The sequence below is a fragment of the Haemaphysalis longicornis genome, unplaced genomic scaffold (assembly GCF_048455015.1).
Source record: "Haemaphysalis longicornis isolate Haplotype H1 unplaced genomic scaffold, Haemaphysalis longicornis Haplotype H1 scaffold_2, whole genome shotgun sequence".
Taxonomy (NCBI): Eukaryota; Metazoa; Arthropoda; class Arachnida; order Ixodida; family Ixodidae; genus Haemaphysalis; species Haemaphysalis longicornis.
Window position 1 is genome coordinate 255,127,628 of NW_027526295.1, and position 21,696 is coordinate 255,149,323.

At 50.2% G+C, this 21,696-nt stretch overlaps 1 protein-coding gene across 1 annotated transcript in view; it reads right to left on the reverse strand.

The window, feature by feature from the left end:
* Positions 1 to 21,696, reverse strand: part of LOC144167750 (chitinase-3-like protein 1) — an 82,791-nt gene that overhangs the window by 17,325 nt on the left and 43,770 nt on the right. Inside the window, exons 6-8 of the mRNA XM_077696934.1 lie at positions 21,411 to 21,570; positions 16,009 to 16,188; positions 12,054 to 12,176 (exon numbers count right to left, since the gene is read on the reverse strand). Of these exons, the coding sequence (XP_077553060.1) occupies positions 12,054 to 12,176; positions 16,009 to 16,188; positions 21,411 to 21,570 (463 nt within the window). The remainder of the gene's footprint in view (positions 1 to 12,053; positions 12,177 to 16,008; positions 16,189 to 21,410; positions 21,571 to 21,696) is intronic.

Below are 21,696 nucleotides of genomic sequence, written 5' to 3' on the forward strand. Positions count from 1 at the left end.
GGGCGGGCTTTGCAGGCGTTGTTGCAGCTCGCAGAATGCTTTTTCTTGGTCGTTTTCCCAGCTGAAAGGGGTGCTGTCTTTCGTCAAGCGCGTGAGTGGCTCTGCAATGCGTGCGAAGTTTGCGACGAAGCGCCGGTAGTATGCGCACAGCCCGAGAAATCTTCGCACGCCCTTCTTGTCTTTCGGCCTAGGGAAGTTCGCGATAGCTGAAGTTTTTACCGGGTCAGGTAGGACTCCCGCGGCGTTGACGACGTGGCCCAAGAACTTGAGTTCCTCGTATGCGAAACGGCACTTTTCAGGCTTCAGCGTCAACCCCGACGTACGAATGGCCTCGAGTACAGACTCCAACCTTGCAAGGTGTTCGTCGAAAGTCCGAGCGAATACCACTACGTCGTCGAGGTATACGAGGCAGGTGTGCCACTTAAGGCCAGCTAGCACAGTGTCCATGACTCTTTGAAACGTCGCTGGTGCTGTGCACAGCCCAAACGGCATCACCTTGAACTCGTATAGGCCGTCTGGGGTTATAGAGAGAGAGAGCAAACATCTTTATTGAGTCCGGCAGCTGGGACGCAGCCTAGTCGTCGTGTCGGGCCGCCACTCGTCGTCGGCTCCCTACTCATGCATTGCCTCCAGTGGAGGCAGCAGTTTCGGGGCGCTGGCGTTCGAGGGCCCCCAACACCTGCTGGACGGCCGTACGTTGTATTTCGTAGTCCTTGTCTCTGGTCGCACTTGCGAGAAGCGGCGGGAGCGTTTTGGCTGTGTTGGCTTCACTGGGGTGTAGTCTACAGTCCCACAGAATGTGAGATGCTGTGGCTCTGTCCTTCTTACACAACACACACACGTCGCTTGGGAACACTTCTGGACACATGTGTTTGGCTATCACCGGAGTCATTAGCGCATTAGTTTGTAGTTGTCTGTACACGACCGCTTCTCGTTTCGTCAGACGAGGGTGCGGTGGTGGGAAGGTCCGGCGGTTAGCTCGATACCACTCAAGGATGTCCCTATAGGTGGTGAGTGGCGACGCTTCGTCGAGCTCTTGCTCTGCAAGTTGGGGGCTGGAGCTTGCGCCGCGTCCGGTGAGCGCGTGCGCTGCTCGGTCCGCCTCCTCGTTGCGGTTGCTGCCCGTACCCAACGGGCCGGCGTGCGCCGGGAACCACCTAATAGTCATCGTCATTTCTTTGGGAGGTAGGGCCCCGCACACCCTCACTGCACTGTGGGAGACACGATTTGTGGCGTAGTTCACGATCGCTGTCCTCGAGTCGCTGATCACAGTGGTGCACTTCGGACTTGTGAGTGCCAGAGCGATCGCCATTTCCTCGGCGTGATGCACACTCTTGGCTTTGACGCTGCCTGCGGTGTATAGTTCGCCGGTGTTGGCGGCTATAACAGCTGCCGCATACGTGTTCGGCTGATTTGGGTACTTGGCCACATCTACGTAGTATGCTCCCGAGTCGTTGGCGTGCGATGCCGTGAGTGCCTTCGCTCTTGCGAGCCTTCTCTCTTGGTTGTGTTCGGGGTGCATGTGGCGGGGGATCGGCGATACGTGGAGTCTGCGGAGCAGGTCCTGTGGGAGTGATACATGTTCCTTGTCGTCTTGTAGTGCTTGATTTTGGTAGCCGAGCCGTTGCAGTATGTAGCGTCCCGTTCTTGTTAGCGATAATCTTGTAAGCTGCGCTGTATGCTGGGCTTCTGCTATTTCATCTATAGTGTTATGTATGCCTAGCTCAAGGAGCTTGTCCGTGCTAGTGTGTGGATATAGCCCCAATGCTGCCTTGTACGTCTTGCGGATGATTGCGTCGAGCCTCTGGCGCTCGGCTGATTTCCAATTGTGGAAGGCCGCGATGTATGCAATATGGCTGATTGCAAAGGATTGGACAAGGCGGAGGAGGCTTGCTTCCCTCATGCCTGCGTATCGGGTGGACACCCTTCGGATGAGTCTGGTGGCTGCCGATACCTTTGTTTCCAGTTTGCTGATGGTGGAGCCGTTCCTTCTGTTCCCGTCCAGATGAAGCCCGAGGACACGCAGGGTCTTGACATGTGGAATTGCAGTCCCGTCTCTTGTTCGAAGGGTGATGCTTGTGGTCGTAGATGTACTGGCGCATTTCTCTCGTGGTGGTAGGATGAGGAGTTCAGATTTTGAGGGAGAGCATGTTAGACCGGTACCTCTCAGCCGATTTTCTATCACGTCAATTGCCTGTTGTAAGGTGGCTTCTATGTGGCCATCGCTGCCCCCCGTCACCCACAGGGTGATGTCGTCGGCGTATATTGTGTGCCTGACGTCGGGGAGTTTAGCAAGCCTGTTTGCCACGTCAATCATTACCAGGTTGAACAGCATGGGTGAGATTACCGACCCCTGCGGTGTTCCGACGCTGCCCAACGACTTTGTGGGGAGCTGGATATCCCCCGCATGAATTGTTGTTGTTCGGTTCGACAGGAAGTCTTTGACGTAGCAGAAGGTCCGGTGTCCCATATTAAGGTGAGATATTTGTTCCAGGATTGCCGAATGGCGGATTCGATCGAACGCACTTTGGAGGTCCAGGCCTAGGACTGCTCTGTTGTCGAGGGTGTTGGTTGATTGGTCTATGACTTCGTGTTTAAGTAGCAGCATAGCATCTTGTGTGCTTAGTTTCGCTCGGAAACCCAGAATTGTGTTTGGGTACAATCCTTCGTTCTCTAGGTATAATTGCCATCGGTTAAGCAGCACATGCTCCAGAACTTTGCCTATGCACGATGTGAGTGAGATGGGACGCAGATTGTCGATGTTAGGAGGCTTTCCAGGTTTAGGAATAAGGACTGTTTTCGCTTCCTTCCATCTTTTGGGCAATCGGCCACTGCTCCAGCATTTGTTGTAGAAGCGTGTTAGTGCGGAGATGGCATTATCGCTTAGGTTGCGGAGAGCTTTGTTCGTGACGTTGTCGGGTCCGGCTGCTGAATTGCTGTTGATCGTTTGCAATACTGCCCTTACTTCCCAATCCTCGATGTCTCTATCGAGGAGGTCGTTGCTTGCTCCCGTGTAGTCTGGGAGAGGTTCGGGGGGAGTAGCGGGCAAGTATTTGTCGTTTAGACGTCGGCAGACCTCGGCTTCGCCAAGTTCTTTCTGAGCTCGGTGTATGATGCGGGCAAGTACATGGTGTTGCGTACCTTTGCTCTTGGTCTCATCTAACAGATGGCGTAACAAGTGCCAAGTTCGACTTTTGTGCAGCTGTCCGTCAGCTTCATTGCACACTGCGTTCCATTGTTGGCGACAGAGGACTGCGCAGTGTTTCTCAATCTCGCGGTTGAGTATCGCGACCTTCCTACGAAGCTTTCGGTTGTGCCGCTGTTTCTTCCATCTATTGTGTAACGAGTTCTTTGCTTCCAGCAGGTGAGCAAGTCGGCTGTCGGCTTGAGGGAGGGAGTCGTCGAGTTCGACGTCTGTCGTGGCTGTTCGAACCGCTTCTTTTAAAGCTTGCATCCATTCTTCGATGTCGTCCATCTGGGTCGGGGAGTTCTCCAGTGCTTTACGATAGGCTGTCCAGTCCGTTATGCTTTGTTTTTTGGGAGTGCGCCCCATGGTCCTTAGCGGTACTGTGATCTCTATGATGCAATGGTCGCTGCCCAGCGTTTCGCCGGTATTGCGCCACCGTATCCCAGCGTTGCTGCGTGTCGCCTTACAGAAAGTAAGGTCCGGGTTCGTGTCCCGTTGTACGGATGAGCCGATTCGGGTGTACCTTGCAGGATCGTTGATGAGCTGGTAGCCGGCGTCCATGGTGTCCTCGAGCAGGTTGCGTCCCTTGGCACTTGTCTTCGGGTAGCCCCAGTCGGTATGAGGCGCATTGAAGTCGCCGCATAGCACCGCGGTGTTGTCTCGGGCTAGTTGGCTCGTTTTGTGCATTAGGGTTCTGAATTTTTGCTGGTAGTGCTTGGGGTTGCTGTATATGTTTACTACGAAAGTGCTCTCTTTCTTCTTCTTCCCGGTGACAAGTTCCACTACACAGTGTTCGATGGCGCTGTTATGTAGAAGTGTATGTTCGATGTAGGTGATACCCTTCTTCACCAGGGTGCATACTCCCTGACCGGCGCCTTTACCGATGGCTCGCGCACTGGGTGGGCTGGCGTGGGAGCGATACCCCGGAAAAGTCGGAGGGATCTCACTATGCGTTTCTTGGAGTAGGATAACATCTGGTGATCGTGGGAGCTGTTTGATGTATTGTTGTAGGGCTGCTCGTCTGCGCTGGAAACCGTTTGCGTTCCATTGCCAGACAACTAGTTCTCGGTTAGGGGCTAATGCTGCTCTGGCCATGTTGGGCGTTGGTTGGGTTGCGGGTGGTGCGTTCCGGAGCCTAGTTTAGCGATGGCTGCTTGCATCTGTACGAGTGTTTCTTGCATCGCCTGAATGCTGTGTTGCGTGGCTTGACACGTCTGTTCGAGCGTCGTGAGGCGTGTGATGATATTTGCAGTGGTAGCTTCGAGTGCTGCTAGACGCTTGTTGGTTGATTCCGCGTGTTGGTTGAATCGTTCTTCATGCCTGTTGAAACGTTCTTCGAGGCGGTGAGAGGCTGCTTTCAGCTTCCCCTCCTTGGGTACGTCAGTGGCTCTTCTCTTGACTTGGGGTTCGGGTTCATATGTTTCCGAATCCTCGTCGACCATTCCTTCAGCAGGGGCATCTTGGGTGGGTGTCGGTGGTTGTTGCTGGAGGGCGATCAGTTGGTCCAGCTTCCTGTTCATTTCAGCAATGCGGGCGTCTTGTTCCGCGACCTGGCGTTTTAGTCGGTCATTCTCTGCTCGAAGGGCGATCATTTCTGGATTCGGTGAGGGTTTCGCCGGTGGAGGTGTTGGCTTGGGTGCTTGCGGTTTGGGAGCTGGCGGCTTGACTACGTCGGCCCAAGCCATTCGCTCTTTTGAGCGCGCCGCTTGACCTTTCCGACTAGCGCTGCGACTGGCGCTGCGGCGGCGGCTGGCCGAGCGGCGGCGACTGCTGCTGCGATGACGTGAGCGGCTCCGTCGGCCCGCAGCTGGCGCTTGCACCTGCGCTCGCGCCTGCTCTTGTGGCTGCAGCTGCGGGAAGTCCGCTAGGCCTGATGGCGGCTGCTGCTGTTCCACGCGCTTTCGTTCCCAGCGGCGACGCGTTACAATGTATGGAATCTTGTAGCGGTTCTTGCATCCCGCTACCCCGGTGGGATGTGGGCCGTTGCACAGTTTACATCGTGGTGAACATTCTTTTTCATGGTCTCGGTCAGGGTTCGGTGCATTGCATGCGTAGCATACTTTGACGTCCGGGAAAGGGCACACATCTGTGCGGTGACCAATTTTGCCGCACTGCCGGCACACTTCATAATGTTGGCGGTACAGACTGCATTTGACTAGGATAGAGCCGTATTTAATGTAGTTTGGAACTTTGGTTCCTTCAAATACTACTATGATAGTGGTCGACTTTCCGATGCGGTGCGCTTCCAATGCCAGTGGGTTGGCTTCATTGATGATGTTTGCTTGTAGTTCTTCGTGAGAGTCCGTAACAGCAATACCTCTAATAATCCCCTTGGTCGTTCCGTTCGGGGCTGAATGGTACGCCCTGACTTCGTGCTCCCGTCCCCCGATGCAGAGGCAACGTGTTCCGACGTATCGTTCGGCCCTTGCTTCATTGGGGGTGCTAATTACAATGATATTTTGGGCCACGTTGGTGCAGATCGTGTCCTCTTTTGACTCTAGTGGTGATATTGTTGCCGCTGCAAAAACGGCCGACATGATAGTTGATGCCTCGGTGCGGGCAATGTTGAGGCCCCCTCGTGGGCGCATAACGATGCTGTAGCCTCCTTTCGGAAGCACGTGGGGCATGCGAGCTGCTTTGGTGATTCGGGCCGTCACTCTTTTCGCATATGTGGCGCGATGTGTAGTGGGCGCTCTGAGGATGGTTGTTGGCTTACCGTTGGGTGCGGGGGTATTTCGTTGCCGGAGTCGTTTACCGGCGACTTGCCAGCCATCGTGTGCGTCCGTCGGCGGGGGCTCGGCTCCCTGAACGGCGATGATGGTGCGGCCTGTGCTTTGGTCGATTTGGTGATAATGATCTTGGGATCCCTCGATGCTGGTGGGGATAGTTTCCATGTCCATGTTCGCTGGCTCTGCAGAGGCAGCCATCCTTTCAGAAGGCGGCCGAGCGGCCGTCGCCGGCGAGCCGGGAGTTCGCAAGCGTTTCTCTGTGGCGGTGGGCGGCTGCGGAGCGAGCACGTGCACGTGGCGTTCGGCCACGGCGGGCTCCAGTGCACGCGCAAGTGGCTGCTATGCTCGCTCGTGGGTTCTATACTTTCATGACAGGACTCGCTTCAGAATTTCAAGTCGTCGTAAAATTCTTTGTGGTCCACTCACCCACTTGAGTGTAGGCTTGTTAGATGCCGCTTGTAGAGAGGAATCGCGCGGTGCCAAGTAATCCACCGGATGGCGGATTTGACCGAAGATTGGCGAGTGTAAAACGGAAGCCCATGCACCTCACGTCAACACGACTCGGCCACCTGGTGGGGGTTATAAATGCAGTCTTCTCTCGGTCTCTCTCGTCCACTTCAATTTGCCAGTAGCCGGTCTTCAGGTCCATCGATGAGAAGTACTTCGCGTGGCAGAGGTGGTCGAGGGCGTCGTCGATTCGGGGGAGGGGGTACACGTCCTTTTTCGTGATTTTGTTCAGTCGTCGGTAGTCAACACAAAACCTTAATGTGCCGTCTTTTTTCTTTACGAGTACGACGGGCGCAGCCCAGGGGCTTTTCGATGGCTGTATAATGTCGTCGCTGAGCATGTCGTCGACTTGAGTCCGGATGGCTTCCCGTTCGTGTGAAGAGACGCGGTACGGTGACTGTCGGGTAGGTCGGGCTCCATCTTCGGTTATTATTCGGTGCTTCGCTAGAGGGGTCTGACGTAGTTTTTCGCTCGACGAAAAACATTCGCTATAGCGACGCAACAAAGCCAATAATTTGTTCCGTTGTTCTTGCGGTAGCGCCGGATTCACGTCGAAGGGCTGCGGGAGCTTGAAGGTTTCTACGGGGGTGCGTTCAAAGTCGGCGACCGCGATCACGTCACTTGCTTCTTGCGTTTCTTCGAGGAATGCAATTGCAGCGCCCTTGTTTAAATGCTGGTACTCCTCGGTGAAATTAGTAACCAAAATGTGGGATTGGTGTTCCTTGAAGCGCGCAATGCCTCTTGCGACAGACACACCGCGGTCGAGAAGCAACCTTTGGTCACTCTCCACGATAGCGTCAACGTCAGGAGCAGCACCTTCACAGTAGACGGTGATCATCAAACTTGCGCGGGGTGGCAGGGTGACATGATCGTCGGCTATTCTTACAGCTGCACGGTGTTCGGGGTTCGGTTCCGGCGTCATGGAGTTATCGGAGGAAAAAGTTATCGACTTGGTCTGCAGATCAATTATTGCGCCGTTGTCCGTCAAAAAGTCCATTCCGAGAATTACGTCGCGGGAGCAGTTAGGCAAGATGACGAATGCGGCAGGGTACGTCGTGCCGTCTATGGTGACGCGCGATGTGCACGTTCCAGTTGGCGTTACGAGGTGGCCTCCTGCTGTGCGTATATGCGGACCGTCCCATCTGGTCATAACTTTCTTCAGTTTAGACGCAAATGGTCCGCTCATTACCGAATAGTCAGCTCCCGTGTCTACGAGGGCGACTACGTCAAAGCCGTCGATGGACACCTTGACGTCAGATGCAGTCTTCCTCGAGTTCCGGGTTCGTCGGGGCGTCGTATCTCTGCTTGTACGTGTTGACGGTCGGGCACTGTGCATCGTCGTTGTCGTCGTCTTCTCAACGGACGTCTCGGTCAGGTCGGGTACGCGTCGCGCCGTGTAGCTGTCGTCGTGTTCAGGAGTCTCGTCAGGGCTGGGTCGGGTCGTCGGGATGAGGGAATGTCGTGAATCACTGTCTTCGGTGCGTCCTTGCGTCGTTGGAGGGTTTCCAGTATTTCGCCGTAGAGCAACTTCACCTCCAGAAGTTGCTGCTTTTAGTTTCCCCCGCGTGGGCTGGGGGACCTTCCACGTGCGAAATCAGCATTGCTACGGCGGTTAGGCGACTGGTATGGGTAGGGCGATGGCGATCGGTGTGAGCGGGCTGGTCCTCGGTTGGTGTTGGATAGGTATTCGTCGATCTCAGTAGGGCGCTGGCCGGGTCGGGGGCGTGGGGCGTCGACGGAGAAACCACGCAGTCCGAGTCTCCTGTACGGGCAGCGACGGTAGATGTGATCGGCCTCCCCGCAGTGGTAGCACAGCGGACGATGATCTGGCGTTCGCCAAACGTCAGTCTTCCTCGGCGTCTGGGTTTGGGCTGTGTACGGCGGTACGGTCGACGGCGGCGAGAGTGGGGACGGCGGCGAGAGTGGACGGCGGTACGGTGGAGCTTCTTGTAGACGGGTTGGAGCAGGGCGGGGTCGACGAACAGCCGCAGAATAGGTCATCGCCTGTGGCTCGCGGGGTGCCTCGGATGGCATAGAAGTGCCCAAAGCGTGTTGAACCTCTTCGCGGATGACGTCAGTCAGGGAAGCCACTTGAGGTTGCGGCGTCGTCGGAAAAAGCTTCCGAAGCTCCTCCCTGACCACTGCTCGGATGGTCTCACGCAGTGTGTCGGAGCTTGTAGCCCCGGCACCGATCGTCTCGGAAACCATCACGTTGACCGGGCGATCGTACTGCCTCGTTCGAGCTTCCAGCGTCTTCTCCATCGCGGCCGCCTCAGACGCGAATTCGGCCACCGTCTTGGGAGGATTGCGGACAAGGCAAGCAAAAAGCTCCTGCTTTACCCCTCGCATGAGAAACCTTAGTTTCTTTTCTTCTGTCATCTCCGGATCCGCACGTCGAAACAACCTCTTCATCTCCTCAACAAAGATCACGACGCCTTCGTTGGGGTGTTGCGTGCGCGTTTCCAACAAAAGGGCGGCTCTTTCTTTCCGCACGACGGTAGTGAAGGTCTTAGTGAACTCGATTTTGAACTGAGCCCAGTTTGTCAAGGAGCTCTCGTGGTTCTCGAACCAAGTGCGAGCCGAATCTTCCAAGTAAAAGAAAACATGCCGGAACGTTTCTGCGTCGTCCCACCTGTTGAATTTCCGGACGCGCTCCAGTTTCTCCAACCATTCTTCTGGGTCTTCTGCGGGGGCCCCTCGGAATGATGGCGGTTCCCGTGGCTGCTGCAGAACGACAGGAGGATTGGCTTGGTTGAGCATGGTGCTGGTTGCGACGTGTTTCTTCTTCGTCTTCTCCGGTAGTAGACCGAACTCGGGTGGTAAATCTTGCACGCGGAGGCTGGCTCTTGTTGGACTGGCTTGGCGGCTTCCAGAGGTTGTAGTGGGCATGAAGGGTGCGTACCCCGCACCTCCACCAGATGTCACGAAGACAAGGACGAAGCAGTTGTCTTGAATGAGAAATACGTTTATTGGAGCGAACTTGTGCTCCCCTAACAACTCAAAAGAATACAGAGGCGGCGAAGCAGCGGTCAACAAAGTGACTTGCACAGGCGAGTGTCGTCGAATCGAATGCCCCGGCGTCCGCACTGCAGGCTTTTTATCTTTCGGCGCGCGTGGTTCTCGAAACGTCGATTCGCATCGAGAACATAGTAGATCCAAGAAGATTATTCTGGGTTGTTCACGTTAGATCGGAATGCTCTCCCTATCACAACAGATAACACATGCGGCACAGAAAGAAAGAATGGAACACGCGCTTCCCTTGGCGCAGAGATAACGCAGACCGGCGCAGCCGGGCGGTAAAAGCAAAACACAAATAAACAAACCCAATGTATGGTTCGCGGCAATATATAAGGGCTGTACGGACCGCATAATACTCCACAAGCAAAGCGATGAATGCCCGATCCGAAATAAAGTAAGACAGGAAGGTAAAATGTCGCCAAAACTGTTCACAGCATGCCTAGAGGGGGTATTTAGAAACTTGACTGGAAAAACAACGATGAAGGATAAACGGAGGATACTTGAGTCATTTAAGGCTTGCAGATGCAATAGCCTTGCTAAGTGAGTCTACGGAACACTTGAAAAAACTTGCTTGAGGAACTACAATCGCAAAGCATGGCAGTGGGACCAAAAATAAATATGAATAAATCCCAAGTACTGATAAATAAGCAGGCCGAATGCGCCCTCTTCAGCATATGTAACGAAACGCTAGAAAAAGTTGAAGAATGTAACTACCTCAGACAGATTGTCAGTGCTCACCCTAACTACGGAAGAGAAATCCGGCGCAGAAAGATATGGGCTGGGGTGCACTCGGCAGGCACTTCCGAATAATGAAAAGTTGGTTGATTGATTGATTGATTGATTGATTGATTGATTGATTGATTGATTGATTGATTGAAGGGTTTAACGCGCCGACGCAACGCAAGCGATGAGGTGCGCCGTAGTGGAGGGCTCCGGATTAATTTTGACCTCCTGGGGATCTCTAACCTGCGCCGAAACCTCGTACACACGGGCGTTTTTGCTCTGCGCCTCCATCAGAAAAGCGGCCGCCGCGGCCGGGAATCGAACCCGCGACCTCGTGCTCAGCAGCGCAACGCCATAGCCACTGAGCCACTGCGGCGGGTCGGAATATGAAAAGTAAGCTACATTTATCGCTCAAAACAAAAATACAACCAATGCATCTTACCAGTGATGACCTATGGAGCGGAAACTTGGCGCCTTACTAAACTGGAAAGCAAACTTAGGTCGGCTCATCGCGCCATGAAACGAATGATGATGGGAGTAACACTTAGGGTCAGGAAACAAGTTTACTTGATCAGGGAACAATCTGAAGTAGCGGATGTCATAGCTCAAATAAAGAAAATCATTGGTGAATCTCGCACTATCGGTGCAAGGCTGCAGAAGCAGCAGAGCTGGTGGCCTCTACCCCTTCCGAACGTGCCGATGAAAGTTCTCCATTACTGGAAGGCCGGGTCGTTTTGTCCGCAGGCTTCCATCTCTCGCCCAAAGTAGACCGCATTAGACCGTGTTAGAACCCGCGGCAGCTCGCTTCGTGAACTCGGCGTCTGTAGCAAGAACTCGGCACCTGCACTCCCCACTTCATGCGCAAACGCACGTGAACTGATGAAAAGAACAGCACGGGAGAGATCACGCCACGAACGCTCTGCAGAGTGTTTTCGAAGGCCGTACGCTCCTCAATAGGCGCATGGTCGTGTGCGCCCGGTATTTTTCTTGGTATTTTTTTACGAGCTCCTCACGTGGCGAAAGCCTCACGTCGTTCCGGCAAGCAAGCCTGAACGACGCCGGGCGCTCCTAACGAAGCGAACACTCACGTCCGCTCGACTGGGCTGAGTATTCTGGCAACCCTCCATGGAGTAACTGAAAGCTTTAACAGCTCTGCTGTTAAAGAAAATGGACTTGGGCTAGCAACGTAGTAAGGCGAAACGACAACCGGTGGACCACGGGGCTAACGGAGTGGATTCCGAAACACGGGCCTAGAAGAAGGAGAGGCTCGTAACTCTATGGAGAGACGAAATAAGGAAGTTCGGAGCAAGAGAATGGACTCGAGCGGCACAGGCTAGTAGGGGTTAGAGGTCGATGGGAGAAGCCTTCGTACTGCAGTGCGCCCAATTATTCTGTTGATTATGATCTGTCACATCCATAACGTGCGCTAAAAGGATTCGCTGGTCAGCCACTTTCATATAGTGGAATGGCTCCAACATTTTTCGTCGTGCCTTTATCCAGCCTCTCCTCGAAGTCGTTTTTAATTCAAACAGCGTCTTTCTTAATCTTTTAGTTAATTGTGTGTGGACGCTGCATTAGAATAAACTGCGTAATTTTATTATTGTTTTCAAATTTTTAATATTCTTTTTTATATTTTTATAGCTGAGTTTATTAGTTTTCATCTTCAAAGCGTTCTACATGTATTTTTACACCCTAGTGAGTCTGGGTTTTTAGGCTAATTTGTCTTTCTCATTTGCGTATAGCGTAATTAGTGGACAGAAAAACCACAAAAATTTCTGCATAGTATCTAGCATTTGCTGGCGTATCAACTACCCTAGAACTTTAAAAACGTCGGGAAAACACGCATTGAAGTTAAGTTATAAGGAATGTAATTGGTGCACATGAAATACCTTGGTCCTGATTGCTTCCTCCTCGTTGTAGGCAACCCATACGGTGTCGTTGTAGGCGTACGGAGCCACGGTTTTGTTGTCATACGCTTTTGACGTGTTGGTCTGGTTCACAAACTTGCACACCTGCTCGAAAATTCCCCCCACACAGCATTCATTACTCCTCCGTTCCGACAACCACACTCAAACAAATTTGCGATGTTCTATTCATAGACGCTATACCATAAAAACTAACGACATTTCATTCAGCTTGCCTGGCATTGATGCCACCACGTTGGCATGACAGCGCGAAGTTTTGTTGGCTTGAAATTTGCCAAAGTGACTGCACAAGAATATTTATTTGAAAACGCTAAACTAACAACCCTATTTGGATGGTAAGAATATAAAATCGTTACTGTTTTTTTTTGTAGTAATATTCAGAGGTCTGAGCCTCCGCTATTGAAAAACAGGGGCGGTTTCTTAGTTTGACTGCAGTTTGTAGGTACGGAAACAACTAGGCATAGATCATCAACAAAATGGAATTGAGGACGCTATCCCATTTAAGTATTGCGATCCCGCTAGGCAAATATCACATCGTTAACAAGAAATCCGGTTCTGCAGCTTTTTTAGGTATTTCCTGTTGCAAATGCAGTATTTTAAATGTTGCCTGCTGCGCTTCATGTTGCAAATGCAGTATTTTCAAGGAAACCAATGGTGGGATAAAAGCGGGTCAAAATGAATCATATTCGCTTCTGCATCGTAAAGTTTAGTTTGTTCCGCATGAGCATGCGATTTTTGTTCGACATTCTTGATAACCAAATGCGAAACATCTTCTTTGCAGAATTTTTCGGTGGAACTAAACACATACAGTAGACGAGCGCTTTTTTTTTGACACCAGAAATTCGGACTTGCTGAATATTCCCCACTTGTCCGAAAAACCGCCAGTTGTCCCATATGGGTAATGTATATGACCAACGAATATTTCGGACAAAATAAAGCCAAAACTTCAGTTTTACGCACAAAACTTTCCGCGACAGAGCCACAGTGCGACTCCAAGACGGCGCCATTTTGAATCCTAAGCCACCTGGGTAGCTTCAAATTGCTTGGGGATTGGCTTCACTCCTGCCGGGATAACAGACTTTGATCTTGGATTGCATCATTTTTTATGTAGTCTGCGGCGGAAGCAGTCTCGAAAGCTTTAAACGGGTCATTCGTTGCCATTTTTGCCTTTTGTCATCATGTTTTTTAGACGCGAGGTTACGCTTACGATAAGCATCATTATCAAGTTTGTCATGTGCGGTGCGTCATGTGCACATTGTTTTTGTACTCGATCGGTAGCCATTGTGGTGATTGTGGTTCCCAGGGTTCAGCCCATCGCCTGTGCACTGTGCATACCATCACAAGGATTGTGTTGCGGCCCTTCATTGTGGCTGTTAGCGCAACGCCGATGTCTTTTCCACACCATGGCTCCACCTCTATTCCTATGGCTCCATCCACCTCCACCATGGCTCCACCATGGCTCCACCTCTATTCCTATTTAAACGAAATAAAGTTTGTTTTTGCGAATCGCGAGTTTTTCGGACTGCTTCGGATCTTTTTTCGTTCCCCTCCAGGTTCGAGAAATCGCTCGGCTACTGTACTGCGTTTGAGAGAGGAGTACAAAAGTGAGGTCTGAGGTTGTTGTTCAACCAGCATAAAAAAGCCCACATGCGCTATTTAGCAAAAAAAAAAGGGCCCTGACGATTACTATACTCCCTAATGCGAAATTTGTGCGCAGCGCGAACCACAGTATTCTCGGTCACGGCGCATAGCTGCTGCGTCTCAGAAAGTGGTCGGTGGCGTCACCGCCGAGCATGTCTTAGCAAATCGTGTTTGAACCGCCGGCGCAAATGTCACGTTATTAGGATGAGCCGTGCAACGAGGAGGACGCGAACCAAAATCCCCCGGTTGCCTCAGTCGTTCTTCAGCCCACACTCCTGAGGGCTTCAGTGTGCCGAGGCAGCACTCACTCATGGGCTCTCTTCACGGCAGCGATGGAAAGCATCTGTGTTGACCGTGCGAACTGCGTCTCAGGAAGGGACCGCGAACTGTGTCTAGGGAGCTAAACGCACATCATCGTCGAGAGCACAACGGGACACGCAGCTATGGTGTCTTCTCACAGCGCGTCGCCACCGCCCAACATGTCTCCCTGCCTCCCCCTCACACTTTTGCCAGTCGCCGCCGCTGAGGAGCGTCTCGGGCGGGCTCATCGTGCTGCCCTCCCCCTCACACTTTCGCTACACTTTCCTTCGTCGTTTTCTTTCGGTCTTCGTTCACTCGGTTACGACTTCGACGCCAATGTCAAACCACAGTAGCGGCCGCCAGGGACGTAGGGAAAGGGGTGCTTATGGCACTTCAGCCCCCCCCCCCCCCCCCCCCCCCCCCCGAATTTTTATCCAGTTGTAATGCGCGGCGACCAAGGCAACCAACCGCTCCGGAAAGCATCATAGGATTTGGTCTAGAACCCCAGGAATCATGCCCGGTAAAGACCACCTACGCGCCATTGGTGGGCCGTCGCCCCTCTTACATGCCTAACTCCCATTCAAGGCCTTCATCCACGGGGGTGTTCTGCTAGCGCGCTCTGCCGGACGCAACGGAGAGGCACTGCTCAGAACAAACTACGGGAGATTCGCGGGCGAAACCGCAGGCCATGGCTGCTTCTGTACCTCCATGCAACTGGCACCGCCGCCGGAAACCAGTGCTCTAACGAATTCACACTCGGCACACCCCTCTCTCTCCCCCCCCTCCCCCCCCGCCTCCTCTGCATGTTTGGAATTTACTTTAAATTTGCTACTGCAGCGCTGCTCGTGCGGCCACAGCTACAAAATTTGCTGCTTTTTCCGCACGGGCGGCTTAGCATCAGCGAATTCGCAGGTAAACACGCACCATGTAGAAAAGGCTTTCTGTATAAATGTACACTTTGTTTCCAGTGACAGTTTGGTCGTCCTGATCCCGATATAATCTCGATTTTTCCACTACAATGGTACATTTGGACGTATATTTTGCTTGAGTAGTTTTGGTTCAATTATCCGCTGTACAGGCTACTCCTATGCAAACCGTCGCATAAGTGCAAGAAATAAAAAAAAAAAAGATCCTTAGATTACAAAGCGACAACAAAATAAAAAGTCCACCCACAAGTTCTTCGTTTCATGCTTTTCACATTAATAATGTCCGCTCATGCAGTGTTTTGTTAGTTTTAGATGCGTTACTTCCATGTTTGTTAAGCGTATGTGTTCATATTTTTTCTACAATTAAATATTTATTTAAGTGCTATTTCTTCTTACGTAGACAAAACAGGCAATTGTAAACAGTGATATCAATTCTGCCACAATTCTCGGAACGTGCGAATAAATTTTTTAGGATATATTTTACTTTCTTTGTTCTTGACACTTAATACTTATGTATTTTAAGTTTTTAGAATTTCAGTGGATAGTTTCAGTTATAGTTACGTATATTTTCAGTCAATAGTTATGTATGTATTATTCATATTTTAATCCCTTGAAAAATAAAATAACGGATGTCGAGGTGCAATCTCAGCACACCCCCTCCCCCTCCCCCCCTCCCCCCCCCCCAAAAAAAAAAAAAAATTCTGGCTACGCATATGGCGCCAGCCAAGGTTCTGCGCACAAAAATAATTAAGGGCTGCGCACAAGTCTGGTATTTTATGGCAGTGTTTGCTTGGGCAACGTCATCTGTCATGCATTACAACGTGCAGGATGCGCTAGCACCCGCACACATTTCCTATTAAGATGGCAAATTAGAAAGAATTCATCAGTGAGCCGCCTGAACCTGCTGAGAAAGGCGTGTCAGCGTGAATACTGCGGCGGATGCCACTGGGAAGCAAACAGGGACAGGAAAGGTTTGTGCCATCACTATTTTCTGTGCGATAGCATGTCTACACTTCTTACTCGTTGACCTTTTATAGTACAATGGCGCTTACCCAGAGGTAGGTAACAAAGCCGTTGCCGCCACTTCCTGGCCCAGGCCCAGTTGCTGGCGCCAAGAAACTGTGATTTGCCTTATTCGCTAGTTCAAATGTCCGACCAAACACCGGTAGGCCGACATTCATCTTGCTTGCGTTGAGGCTCAAGTTTACGGTCAAGTAATCCACCGTCCACTTCTGTGCAGAGTAGGCAAGAGACAAATTTTAAAGCAAAAAAAAAAAAAAAACCAACACAGGCGAGGCATCACTCAAACGCAGACTTATTATAGGCCTGTGTCGCGGCAAAAACGCGTCACTTTTACGCTCCTCAATTAACATTGGGCGCCATGCGCGGTTATCATAACGATACCGTAGCTTCCTTTTCGCGTTAACTCAGCCGCTTGAGCGCGTTGCGCAAAATATTCGAACTTCAAATTAGGTGCACCGGTTGCTAGTCGCTTGCACTTTGGACCGTAAGGATAAGCTGGAGGATAGCAATCTCATATACTGGAATTAATAGGTTTCAGTTCCTATTTTGTCCCGTCTGCCATCATATTTGTATGAGTTCACATGATGATGGCCCATCTCCATCACTGATCCATCCATACCACTCCAGAATTTCAAATTGTTCTCATGACGTAGGAACAGAATGAAGGGGCCTTCTCTTTTTGTTTTCACCTTGCAGCAGCAAAAACGTCGTAAAGCCTTTTTCTATTCATGTCACTTCTATGTGGAGTCCATGCCTTCGCCTTCAGTAAGTGTCTGTAGTTGAAATTTGCTAAAAAAAAAGCAATACCTCGGCCATCGCTTTTTCCTTTTACGTCAATGGCTTCAGTTTTGTAACGGCTAGATTACAGCGTGCGTACAAGGAGAAAAGCAGTAGGGGGACGACGAACAAAGGACTGGGAGTTTGATGGGACTGGCAAGTTATGCCTCCTGCTCCGTGGCCAGGTACAGCAGAGCAGGTTGGGAATCTTTAGCTTACTTGCTCTTCATGTCAGTTAAGAGGTGAACATCAAAGAGCCACCTAGAAAGAAATAATTACGAAATGATAATCCGGAAGGAAATTTCGAGACGATCCCCCCTACGTGATAGGACGTACAGCGACAGCATTTGCCCCGCAGCTACGCGGTCAGAACGAGTCTATAAAAACAGCGTTTGATCCGGAAAGTTTATAGTCCAACTTCGAAACCAGAAATAACAAAATCCGAGCCCGGGCTGTTTTTTGCGCTGATATGAGTGAATCGGTTTTGGGCAAATGACGGTTGAGATGCACTTGGAAACTGTCCTTGCCTTTGTTCACCGGTTCTCCTTCTGGGTATTCGTGTTTGAGTGTTCGTATGGAGCAGCAACGAAAATGCAATTCTCCGCGCTTCCTTCCAACTTCAAACTCCCTCGATATCTCGAAGATTAGATGAACTTCACAGCTACCTCCTGGCTTCTAAAATATGCCTAAAAACTGGGGTACAAAGGGGTAATTATCACTTGTGGTAAGAACTCGTGATCTCTGATGACTGTCATGTGAACTGCACAAGGATTTCTTTTACAAGCATGTGCAATGCCATTCCATAAAGGCAGAAAAAGTATTGGCCGCGTATCTTCTCGCCTCGCTGCAAACGTCGTGGAAGGACTACTTTTCTGCCGCCCCAGCCATGTAACTGCATCTCCTCTTCCGCCCACATCTCACGCTCTTCCCTCCAGCCCCGCTCTTCTCGTGATGAACGAAAATGAAGGTTTGCTAAATTCAATTTTCCCGTGATGGTGATCACGACGACGACGACGACGACGATAGTGATGATGATTGCTAGCGTTATCGCCCTTGTAGCGTGGATGAAGTGTCATCTTACCACAAAAACTAGTATACCTATATATGTTTTATACTCTTCGTTTAATACTAGCGTTGCTCGTAGGGCAGGCACAAAAAAACTTATTGTACACAAAATACTTTTTTTTCTGTTACGGGTGGTAGCTGTCCTAGGCAATATTCCAGTCTCTGCTTTTCGTCCACCAGCATTCTGATCTTCTTTTCGTCGCCTCGACAGCCTTGAAGTTACCTTCTCTGCGCCACCCTTAAATCCTAGGGCTTCTGGAAGCCGAATATTTCCCTGGTGTAAATTTGGATTGATACACTCGCATTCTACCCCTATGTGCCGCATAGTTTCTGTTTCTTTTCCGCAGACCAACCACACCCCATCATTTTGTGTATACTTCCCCACAAAGCTCTTAGTTCAAAAGCAACCTGTTCTAGTCTCAAAAAGCAAAGCACTGTCCTGGGAATTATCTTAGAAAGTTTCCTTTCTGATGTCCAATTTCTCATCCCTGTACATCCCTAGCGACGTTTTAGCTTCCATTCTTTCTCTCCTTTTATTCGTTTCTATCTGCCTTGCCTCTTTTCTGGTTACCTTGGCTGCCTTGGATTCTCCACTGTTCTTTCCGTTTTTCATCGTTAGCCTTGTAGTCTTCCTTAGCCTTTTCGTGTCCACGTTTTCCATGTACAGGCACTTAAAAAATCAAGCTGTCCCCCTAAGTTGATATATTGCTCTCACTCTCCTCTCAAAACATATTTTACTCTGCTCTTTTTGAGAGAGAGAGAGAGACGGAGAGAAATAACTTTTATTTACATAAAGGGTTAGGGCGCCGTGGGCACGACCCGGAGGGTCGCGACAGGTTCAGCCGCTCGAGTCACGAGCTCCTTCTGGAGTTGGGGGTCCGAGCGGCCCAACGCCTCCATCCACTGGTCAGGAGAATCAATTGGAGGGAATGGGTCCTCTGCACAAGACCACATTTGGTGTTGGACCGTGGCTTTTTCAGCGCAGCGGGGGCAGAGCGAGGATGGGTATAGGGACGGGTGGACATGATGAAGGACGGCTCTGCACGGTAGAGATTCCGTTTGGAGTTGACGCCGAAGGCGTTCCTCCTCCAGAGTTAGAGATGAGTGAGCGGGGGGAAGCTTGCGGCGGGAGAGGCGGTAATGCTGTGTGACCTCTCGGAATGTGATGAGACTGTCCCTGGTCGATCTGGCTCCATGGAAGGAACAGTCCACATCGTACGCCCAGGTGACACGTGCTTGGGCTGCCGTGTCGGCCGTCTCTATCCCTCCACTGCCCGTATGGACCCGGAACCGTTGGAGTTCGACCGTGTCGGATGGTGAATTTAGACCAATAATTTTGTGTGCCGGGGCGAAAATGAGCCCTATGGCAAAGTTTTGAACGGCCATCGCACCAGACGGGTATTCTGGAGGTCGTTGGTTCGGATCCCACACGGCGGGCATTTTTTCACCACTTTCTGACTCAAAAAATTTTTCATCTGTTTCTATGACCTACCGCATTCTTGCCTGCCAACCCTTATTCTGGCTTAATTCACTAAGCCCCCCCTCTATATATATATATATATATATATATATATATATATATATATATATATATATATATATATATATATATATATATATATATATATATATATATATATATACAGAAAATAAAGGTTGGCAGTCAAGAAACCTCGGAAAGCAAAGGAGAGGTTCTGGTAGGTCATTGAAACAGATAAAGAATTTGGAAAGAAAGAAAGAAAGCGGAGAAAAAGTGGCGCTGGCTACCACCCCCAAGCACAGGAAAAAATTACATTGACATAAATACCCCAGAAAGCGGGGGGGGGGAATCGCCCCGCCGGTAGCGTAGTGGTTATCGCACCAGACCGGTATTCTGGAGGTCGTGGGTACGGATCCCACCTGGCGGGCATTTTTTTCTCCGCTTTCTTTCTTTCCAAATTCTTTATCTGTTTCAATGACCTACCACAACCTGCCCTTTGCTATCCGAGGTTTTCTTGACTGCCAACCTATATTTTCTGTGTTATTTCTACGAGACCCTCATTTCCTATTGTGATTCGCTATGTGTATATATATATATATATATATATATATATATATATATATATATATATATATATATATATATATATACAGTCGAACACGGATATATCGAACTCCAAGGGGGTCGCGATATAGTTCGATATATGAAAAATTCGATATAAAAAAATATGGGCTCTGAGACCGCACCTATGGCGGACGATCACTTACCGATCGTCGCATTCAAGAATGACAACTAATTCCGCACTCACGACGCAACAGGACGCTTTATTTCCCTGAAAAAAAAAATCGCTGATCTTGGCCTGCTTCTTCGTCATGGAACTGAAATTAAAAACGCTGGTCTCGATCTTCTCGAGGCTCCACAACTAGAAAATTCCAGCAGTAGGCTGCGCCTTCGCACACCATGCACAACACGCACGCAAAAGAACAGCGCGCACGTACCACAAGAACTTTGAAGGTAACAATTCCAAGGCTCTCTGAACGGACTCCAACAAAGCGTTCGCGATTGTCATCTCCGAGAGAGACAGTGATCTACGAAAGGTGCGGGACAACTCCCCAAACAGCAGCAACAGCAGCAAAATGAAAAAGAAGGAGGAGGCCGCCAGCGCCTTCGTTCCATCTTTCCTTTCCCGAGACGACATCGGGGGAAGACAGACCCAGAGAGAGAGAGAAAAAAAACTATTTTTCGGCAAGCCGGGGAACGTACGCAGCCGCAAAAAAAAAAAAAAGGACGTGCGCAGTCGGGGTATCCCTACCTCGCACTGTCACATTTTCCGAGCGTTCGGGATTGTGTGCCTTGAGAGATTTAGCATACCGGGCTCCGTCCGCTAACGCTACGGCGGCCGGTAGCGGGGCCCGACTGGGCAAGCGCAAATTCGTTCTGGTAGGGGGGATTAGTCCCGCGAGCCAGTCTTCGCCATGCCCGCGCATTCCTCCACATCCACCTCAACCTCAATCGGGGGTGCAGCGACCGCCGAAGAGCACCTTCCAGCTCGCGCGGCGTTCGATATACCCAATGTCGGGAAAAATACGGTTCGATATAAACGTACGAATTCCTATACTTTTACACAGAATTTTCAAGGGGATAATTTATGAGTTCGATATAGACAATAATTCGATATACCCGTGTTCGATATATCCGTGTTCGACTGTATATATATATATATATATATATATATGTCGAGAAAAAATCCGCCGTTGCTCCCGCTCCCGGAAACAACGGCGGATTTTTTCTCGACTTATATTTTCCCCTATTTATCACTGCATCAAAGAAACATGACAAACAAACGTCATTCGGCGCTATTAAATATTTCGGAAACAGCCGAATAGCACTGGCAATGACGACTGCAACCTTGATATATATATATATATATTATATATATATATATATATATATATATATATATATATATATATATATATATATATATATGTATAGCGTATGAATAAAGTACACTGGGGCCGGTTTTGGAAAAATCCATGGTGCTTACAAGTCATACCATCCTCGAACAATGCCGCACAGCAATCTAAATGTAAAAAGCAGCGAACTTACAACGTAGGCCTTGGAAAAAAACTCCCTTGTTTGGTTATTTAATATCGGACTCTTCAATTCCTCTTCGTTTTTGTACAATGGACTGTTGTGCCTCGTGTAATTTTTCTTCTTGTGAAACAGGTGGTAGTTATAGCACATTACATTGACTAAGTCAGCGTACCTGTGCCAGGGAGACAAAAAAAATACAGTCAAACCCGGCTATAACGAACCCGGATAGAGCGAATTATGCTATATATCGAACAAAAATAATTCAGTTACGGAAATGCATGGGAAACATATTCCTCAT